Source organism: Arachis ipaensis, chromosome B08 (assembly GCF_000816755.2).
Source record: "Arachis ipaensis cultivar K30076 chromosome B08, Araip1.1, whole genome shotgun sequence".
Lineage (NCBI taxonomy): Eukaryota > Viridiplantae > Streptophyta > Magnoliopsida > Fabales > Fabaceae > Arachis > Arachis ipaensis.
The window spans coordinates 2887475-2895813 of record NC_029792.2 but is presented as its reverse complement, the minus strand read 5'-3'; the positions used below and the strand labels follow the sequence as shown (position 1 = coordinate 2895813).

Genomic DNA, 8339 nt, shown 5'->3' with positions numbered 1-8339 from the left:
AATTCGATTTTAAATGATAAAAGCTATACACAATCTGAGGTTTGAGGTGGAGTTAATCGAGTTTAGTAGTTCACGGATCATGAATACTTATAATTCTGTATCAACATAATAAAAACGTTATTGTAAGTGAAATTAAAAGAGTGTGAATAACAAATAGTAATTAACCCCAAAATTATAATCCTTCCATGAAGTTCTAACTAACATTAGACGTTAATTAATTGCATATTTTCTCTATGAACATAGTGGATTAACATGGTGGATCATTCGCTATGAGTGCATTAACATAGTGGATCATTCGCTGGGCCCGGTCTTTTCACTGCCCGTTAAATGGGCTCGTATGCTAAAAACATTACCATGAAGCCCAACACAAGCTACATACATGTTCTAAGACCAACAAAAAAAAGGCCAGATGTTTAAACGCGTGATTATATTATATTGAATGAAAAAGTTTTTCAGTCACATATTAGCTAAACTTTATATTTAAATAGAGGAAGAATCAACAGAAGAGACTATTTGAAACTGAAAAGCAGCTAAAGCAAAAGCAATGTAATGTAATTAAATATAGATGGGATAAAGGCCTCAAAACGATAGTAGCTGGTAAAGCAAGACTAGGGAGAATCCATGTGCAAATCATTTATTAGTGAGTTTTTTTTTACAAGCATGGAGGGAAGACTAGTTTGATTTCCTCAGATAACTAAAATGTTAGACACACACGCCAGTGCAAATCATTCATGTATCAAACTAATATTTGTAGTAGTTCTAGGCTTCTAGCGTTGAGTGCAAAGACAAAACAATAGATTAATTAATGGCAAACTCGAAACTCCAACTAATCACAGATTACTAGATCAATCAGAGGCCAAAGTGAAACAAAACAATTATTGGTTAATAATGAAGGTTATCCATAAAGAAAAAAAAAAGCTAGGAGTCATCAGAAATTTATTGTTTTTGGCTATCACTTAACTATCAACTCAATTCTTTTAGTATAGTGCTTTTACTCTAATAATCTAATAATATACTTTATCCCATACTTTTAAACATTAATAACTAACTGATAGTTGAAAATAATAAATTCTGATAGTCCTCTAATATTTTTACGTAGATTCTTTGTTGATTCCATACCAGATACCACAATGTCATTGTGGCAGTAATCATGTGTCAGCATCTAATCCAATCTCAACTGTTGTAAAGTAAGAGATGGTAATAATATTATAACAATATAAAAGATCCATATTTTGATCACACATGATCATGGGACACTAGTACCTTGAACAACTCTTTTCCATCTTTCCCTTTTCCCCTTTTTCCTCTCTCACAGACATGATGAAGGGAATGGAGTTGTTGTGTTCTTCCTCTGCATCCACAGCCATAGCCTCTAGTGTGCACCCTCGTTCCAAAAGGTACAGCCATTGCTCATCACAATTGCCAATCATTCCTAAGAAGAAGATCAGAAGGAGCTCATCATCAGATGATCATAAGCTACGTAGAAAAAGCTCTGTTAAGAAACTGTACGGTCAGCATTGCTCTTATGCTGATGATTCACCCACAAGATATCTACTCATTGATGACACCACACCAATGGATGCTTGCAACTTCATCATGAACAAACAAGATGATACTGCAGTCGTTGCTACCACGCATGACCAGGTATTTCAGAAAATTGGTTAACTGAAAATATTATGAAAGACTACAACTTTAAATTTCTCATTCAACGCAACACAGGTTGTGGTTTTGAGGGTGTCATTGCACTGCAAGGCATGTGAAGGAAAACTTAGAAAACACATCTCAAAAATGGAAGGTCAGTTAGTTAATTACAACTTGTTAGTCTAAATCAAAATTATATATTGCATTGCTTGACTAATGTTTATGATGGTCTAAACTCTAATGCAGGAGTGAAATCATTTAACATAGACATGGAGGCAAAGAAAGTAACAATCATGGGACACGTGACGCCGTTAGGAGTTCTGGCAAGTCTCTCCAAGGTCAAGAAGAATGCACAGCTGTGGCCATCTCCAACATCATCATTAATATGATCATCATCCTGTGTTAGCTTGTTTTTAAATTTTAATGTGATATCGGAAGAATTTATCTTTATTTGTTTGATGTATGTGGGTTAATGTAATGCAGATTTTTGTTCTTGTTAAGTAGTAATACTGTGTTCACTGATTACTGAATTGTTGTATCAAATTCCCAAGCATCTTCTTCGTCTTCCTGAAAATGGCACAATGCTGACAACTCTTCTGCCAATGTTTTTCTTTCTTTTTTTCTTGTTCACTAAACCAGAATCCAGAGAGGCCTATTCCATTAATGTAATACTTAAGGTGTTAATCAGTCAAAACGCATCAACTTGCAAAGTTTCTTCTCATCCCCTTCCAAAATAATTAACTTACTATTGATATAAAAAAAAAAAATTTAGAAATTCCAACCACTAAGGGTAAAGTAAACAATCATGAATGATTCATGGGTCTCCTCCGCGGTCTCTGTCTCTAAGCATGTGCATGTGAACCTTGTGCACTTGCAGCACATATTGCACTGTTTTTGACCCCACTTTCTTTTCTCTTTCTCTTTTCAGCTCTAGTGATGAATAATCATACATGTTCACCCTAATTTGGAGGGTTCATAAATAGTATGCCACCAAGATTTTATAAGAAAATGAGTTGTTTCTTAAGTGTGGTTCATGCATATTTTTTAACTGTTGGATATGATGTGAAATTCGTATGAGGATACATGTAGTTCCTGCTCATTATAATTTGATATTTTTAAATTTACATGTATCAGTCTCTCTTACTCATGTTTCTTTCCAAACCATTTTCAAGAAACTGTTTATGTTTTATCATGGAGATGGAATCATCGAACTCAAAAGTCTCACTTTCACATGAAGGTGGTCAGTGCAATGGTGGTTACCCCGACAAGACCCCATTATTGGTGCTGACTTCATCAATGCGATTTTGTTGTCAATGTGGTATCTACCCTACAGTACATGACCAAATGAACGATGACAGCAAAGTAGTGCACTTTTGGTTGCATAATCTAGATGAAACTCGAAGGTGGTGGGTCTAAAGTCTAATCCAATTAATAATTATACGAGAGACATTATGAGTGTATGTTAGCCAAGAGAATCTAACAACCAACTTGAAATTTTATTCGATCTGCTTTCCTAAGCAGGGTGGTTGTTTCAATTTCTTTGACTCTATATCTTGGAATCCGCTCTTGAAAGGTAAATAAAACACAAGAATTAGTCCAAAAGACACACTGAACTTATCTCATGGGTCATTATTAACCAATGACAATGTTCTAAGAATTCAGCAGTTGCAGAAGTTTGAATAGTGTAAAAAAGGAGGGAACCAGGAAGTGATTAGAGAATAAAATGGTTATATCATCATGCGAGGTTCATTCCAAGTGTTAACCCGGGATTTAATTTTCTAATTTAATTATTTACCCAGGGTAATAGGAGTACAAGATAGTTACGTAACAAAGATACGATCTCGCGCGTCATGCAAAAGGAGAAACCACGCATCTATGATAAGGATTAAGTATAGGTAAAAAAGGAGAAAAAAGATCATAAGTTAAAGTTTGCAATCTCTGTTTAAACGAAAGAAAAAGAAAGGAGCAACTGCAGTAAAAACTAAAACGTTTCCCCTATGAATAATAAGTTCCTATAGCATAGGGAATTTTATTTGTTTTATTATGATGGGACGAAATAGAGATGGGGAAATCTATACAAATAAGGGAGTTAAATTTCATTTCTACTTTGGCGGAGGGAAGAAAATGGCATCAGCGGTCCTCTTTGAACGGAAGAGTTGCTCTACTCCTGAATCCACATTGAAAGCAGCCTGCAGAACAGTCGGCGACAGAGCCTTCCACACCGAAGAACTACCAGCCAAGTGGGTGAATATAGGACTGCCAAAATAACAATCATTAAGGATTATCAGAAACTACAACCATGATAAAGTAAATAAAACAGTATTGCAAGCAACCAAATAAATGAAAAACATTTACAATGTTAACAATTAACAACAAACTAAAATCTCTCTAAATGATAGTCATAAAAACCTTTTATGGGTGAAACTAGCATTAACAATCAACTGCTATAATGCACTTCTTCAAATTTTGGATTCCAACTGTTATAATGGTTGATGGACACACATTTTCATATACCATATCGCTTAATTCAAGAATAGAAGTGTGAGGTTTCTAAACGCAAAGATAAAAGCAAAGACAGTAATAAGAAGAAACCAAAGCCTTACTTAGGGGTGGTGATGATGGAGAACCATTCCATTCCATCAGGATCAGCAATCTTTGAGACCACAAAGAACCTTGGCACAATAAACAAATTGCCAGCCTTCACAGTGGTCTCCAAAACCCTCTTGCCATCGACACCAACAACCTGAACCCGGCCGCTCCCTCTGACAATATAAGTAACCTGCAGAGCCGAGTCGCAAGAAAATCCGGGGGAGCACATGGCGCTTCCATCCAACCTCACAAGGTCAGCACCAAGGCCAACCTCACCAACCAAGGGGAGATTATTGGTGTTCAAGACCACAACCCTTCCTCCACCCTTGATGTCAACATCAAGTGGAGCCTCTTCACAGTTCAAGGCCATTCCCTTCCGGTGATCGGGTTTAGGCTCAGGAAGGCTTATACTCCCATCCAGCTTCACGATCCCATTCTCTGATTGTTTCCCAACAAGGGTCTTGACATCCTTCTCTTCCAAATCCCAAGCCCTGCCAACAAACTCAGTGGAAAATCCGGTGAAGATTCCATTAGAACCAGTGAGAAAGAAGTCAGTGAATTCACCAGCCTTGTGAGCCTTTGAGGTGTCACCCAAGAACAGAACAACAAGCTCAGGATCTTCCTTGTTATACCACCATGTCACAACACCAAAGGGGAGTGCCAAGGCATCACCCTTCTTGATTGCAACAACCTTCTCTTCTTTTTCAGGGAGCACTATTCCAGCAACTCCACTCCCTAGATCAACAAGACAAATACATCACAAAAATTATATATGTAAATCAATCATACAGCATGCAGATTATTCACTTAAAACAATGATGATCGCACGTTGAATGTTCAGATTCCAACAACACAAATCATGCAAATTAAATAAAATTTAGGATCGCAATTCCACTTAATTTGTTCAATTGATTTCGAATTCAGTCACGTAACATCTCGAATTATTGGAATCTTACGAAAAAAAAAAACTGGAATAAGTTCAGGAATCTGGTTAGCGATTCCGATTCGGATAACACAATTACAACCAACAACTTAGCCTTAATTCTGACAATGATTGGGGAAATTGCAAATTACTCAAAACGAATTGAAGATTCAACATGATCATGGATAAAGGGAATTGAATTGAATTGAATTGGAGGTGGTGTACCTTGGAGAACGTAAGCGACTTTGGAAGAATCAGAGTAGCGAGGGAGGGCGAAGCCATTCTTCTCGAGAGCGAGCTTGGCGGCGCCAATGTTGCCTTGGCGGAGCATGGGGAGCTCCGATGAGGACCATGCGTAGTAGGATCCACCGTTTCCGCCGTAAAGCTTCTTCGGCAGCTGTGGAGAGAGATCAAGGTCCATCTCTTTATCTTTTGTTTTCTTCTGTGAGTATGAGTATGAGAATGAGTAAGTGAGTGCGTGTGAATTATGAAAACCGAGTGAGCAGAGAAGGGTGTTTATATAGAAGCCAACGGAAGGGCAAATCAGGAACTGACCTTATCAGTTACTTATCACTGTCACAGTCACTATCTACGGCTTTTCCCACTCGTCTTTATCTATCCATCATTGGATTCTTTTAAATTGAATTGAATTTTGAATTTGAATATTCTATTTTTTTTTTGGTGACTCGAATATTCTATTAAATATAACAGCATTGCGCGAAATATAAATTAGATCGTCTGATTTTTAGGTACACAAATCAGATCGTTCGATTTTTGTATTCGAACTGTCTGATTTGTATTAAAAAAATTAAAAGAATTTGGAGTAAACAAATGAAATTGTCCTATTTATGTATTCTAAATTTTTTTTATTTTATTAACACAAATCGTTGAGTCTGATTTATGTACTTTAAACTTTTAAAATTTTTTAAATATAAATCAAAAAGTCTAATTTATGTACCTCCTATAATTTTAGAAAACACAAAAAATTATCATGTTAAACTTATTCTACTTTTATATCCAATTTTTTTTAGCCTGCACTCGTCTAGGCTAATGTTACATTCATCTACTCCTTTTTATCTGGGATGGATATCAATTTTGATGATGGTTTTATTTTTAAATTATATTATTTTCAAATTGGAGTTAATGTTTAGTTATATATTTCTTGATCTTAATATTTGTTTTAATTTTTAAGTTCAAAGTGATATATTTTGAAGTTAGTACAAATAAGTTATTTTTAAAAATTAAAATTTAAGTTTTAAATGAATATAAAAAATAGGATAAAGTTATCTTAATTAAAAAAAGTCATATTAAAAAGAAAAGTTTAGTTAATATATATCTTATAAACACAAATTAAAAATATCAATTAAAAAACTTTTATATAACAAAATACAAAATATATTTTTTTATATATTTGCTGTGCTGTTATTAAGTACAAAATTTAAAAATTTTTATTAGTATTAACATTAATACGTGTGTTTAAGGTTTAGTTTAGTAAAATTTCTACTTTTTAAAAGTAGCTTATAAAAGCTAACTTTTAAAAGATGACTTTTTAAAAGTTATAGCATTTATGTTTGGTAAATCAAATTAAAAATTGCTTTTAATAATCACAAGCAACAACAATTGTATTTGGTAAAATAGCTTTTAAAATTTAAAAATATTATAATAGATATAAATGCAAACATTAAATTTGAAAATTAGTTAACATATGAGTTATATTAGACTTTTAAATTTTGAAAAACACAAGCTAACTTTAAAAAGCTCTATTTTAGGTGCTTTCAAAAATATCCCAATCTTTTAAAAACTGCAAGTACAAGCACATAATCTTTTTTATTTACTAAGGCTTGGTTTGGTAAAGCTTTTCGAAGATGTGCTTGTGCTTTTTAAAAGCTCAAGCTCCTCATTTTGTGTTTGGTAAATAAAAAAAAAATCATATGCTTGTGCTTGCAGCTTTTAAAAGATCGGGGTACTTTTGAAAGCACCTAAGATAGAGCTTTTCAAAGTTGGCTTGTGCTTTTCAAAATTTAAAAGTCTAATATAACCTCATATGTTAACTAATTTTCAAATTTAATGCTTGCATTTATGTCTATTATAGTATTTTTAAATTTTAAAAGCTATTTTACCAAATGTAATTGTTGTTACTTGTGATTATTAAAAGTAATTTTTAATTTGGTTTACTAAACATAAATGTTACCATTTTTAAAAAGCCATCTTTTAAAAGTTAGCTTTTATAAGCTACTTTTGAAAAATAAAAGATTTACCAAACTAAGCCTAATGCTGAGTTTGGTAAAGCTTTTTCAAGAGGTGCTTGTGCTTTTTAAAAGCACAAGCACAAGCACGTCATTTTGCGTTTGGTAAATTAAAAAGCCCAAGTGCTTGTGCTTACGGCTTTTAAAAGTTAGGGGTGCTTTTGAAAGCACCTAGGAGAGAGCTTTTTAAAGCTGGCTTATGCTTACCAAATTTTTTTCATTTTCCCGCACATATTTCTCGCTATTATATTGCCATTAAAATCCTCATATATTTCTAACTTCTCATCCTAACCTTCACAAATTCTAACACAATCTTCATATATTTTTTATTTTTTAACCTAATCTTCATATATTTTTTTATTTTTTATTTTTAGTGATGATATTTAGGATAAAATAATTTTTTATGATACTTATATAAAATTTAAAAGTTAAAAAATAAAAGAATTTATTTATTATATTTATTATGAATTTTTTATTTTAACATTATTTTATTTTAAAATATTATATAAATTTTTAAAAAATTTGAAAAAAAATTAATTTTTTTGTTATTAACATGTTTGTTATAATTTTTTCAACTTTTAAAAGCTGTTTTACCAAACATAATTGTGGTGCTTGTACTTATTAAAAGTCATTTTTAATTTAATTTTATCAAACGCAAGCTTTTAAAAAGTTATCTTTTAAAATACAGCTTTCATAAGCTACTTTTAAAAAGCAAAAGCTTTACCAAACCAAGCCTAAATACAAAATGAGGAGCTTGACCTTTTAAAAAGTACAAGCACTTATTTAAAAAACTTTACCAAACTAAGCCTAACTCATGTAGAAGCTAAACCTAACAAGAATTAGCCTCAATCTTTTTTTTTTTATTAATCTTTTTTATTTTTGGACATTCTTTTTGATTAATCTTATCCACCAGAATTCACAGTGGGGCCAGTGAGCTTGTT

At 32.9% G+C, this 8339-nt stretch overlaps 2 protein-coding genes across 2 annotated transcripts; one reads left to right on the top strand and one right to left on the bottom strand.

Annotated features, from left to right (window-relative positions):
- Positions 1230–2244, top strand: LOC107612222. The gene is made up of 3 exons (XM_016314026.2): positions 1230–1644; positions 1720–1795; positions 1888–2244. Exons 1-3 carry the CDS (start codon positions 1318–1320, stop codon positions 2028–2030), a joined length of 546 nt encoding a protein of 181 aa, XP_016169512.1. The 5' UTR covers positions 1230–1317; the 3' UTR covers positions 2031–2244.
- LOC107614133 (glutelin type-B 5) lies at positions 3544–5657 on the bottom strand. Its single transcript, XM_016316359.2, has 3 exons — positions 5378–5657; positions 4245–4965; positions 3544–3897 (listed from the first exon to the last, which is right to left on the bottom strand). The coding sequence occupies exons 1-3, from the start codon at positions 5571–5573 to the stop codon at positions 3744–3746; spliced, it is 1071 nt and encodes a 356-aa protein (XP_016171845.1). The 5' UTR covers positions 5574–5657; the 3' UTR covers positions 3544–3743.

Bases quoted from the DNA above. Each gene is read 5' to 3' on its own strand.
- LOC107612222 (XM_016314026.2), top strand. From the start codon at position 1,318: ATGATGAAGGGAATGGAGTTGTTGTGTTCTTCCTCTGCATCCACAGCC. The intron at 1,645-1,719 runs GTATTTCAGAAA...AACGCAACACAG, and splicing joins TTGCTACCACGCATGACCAG to GTTGTGGTTTTGAGGGTGTC. The intron at 1,796-1,887 runs GTCAGTTAGTTA...ACTCTAATGCAG, and splicing joins ACACATCTCAAAAATGGAAG to GAGTGAAATCATTTAACATA.
- LOC107614133 (XM_016316359.2), bottom strand. From the start codon at position 5,573: ATGGACCTTGATCTCTCTCCACAGCTGCCGAAGAAGCTTTACGGCGGA. The intron at 4,966-5,377 runs GTACACCACCTC...TTGTTGATCTAG, and splicing joins AGTCGCTTACGTTCTCCAAG to GGAGTGGAGTTGCTGGAATA. The intron at 3,898-4,244 runs GTAAGGCTTTGG...TTATTTTGGCAG, and splicing joins TCCATCATCACCACCCCTAA to TCCTATATTCACCCACTTGG.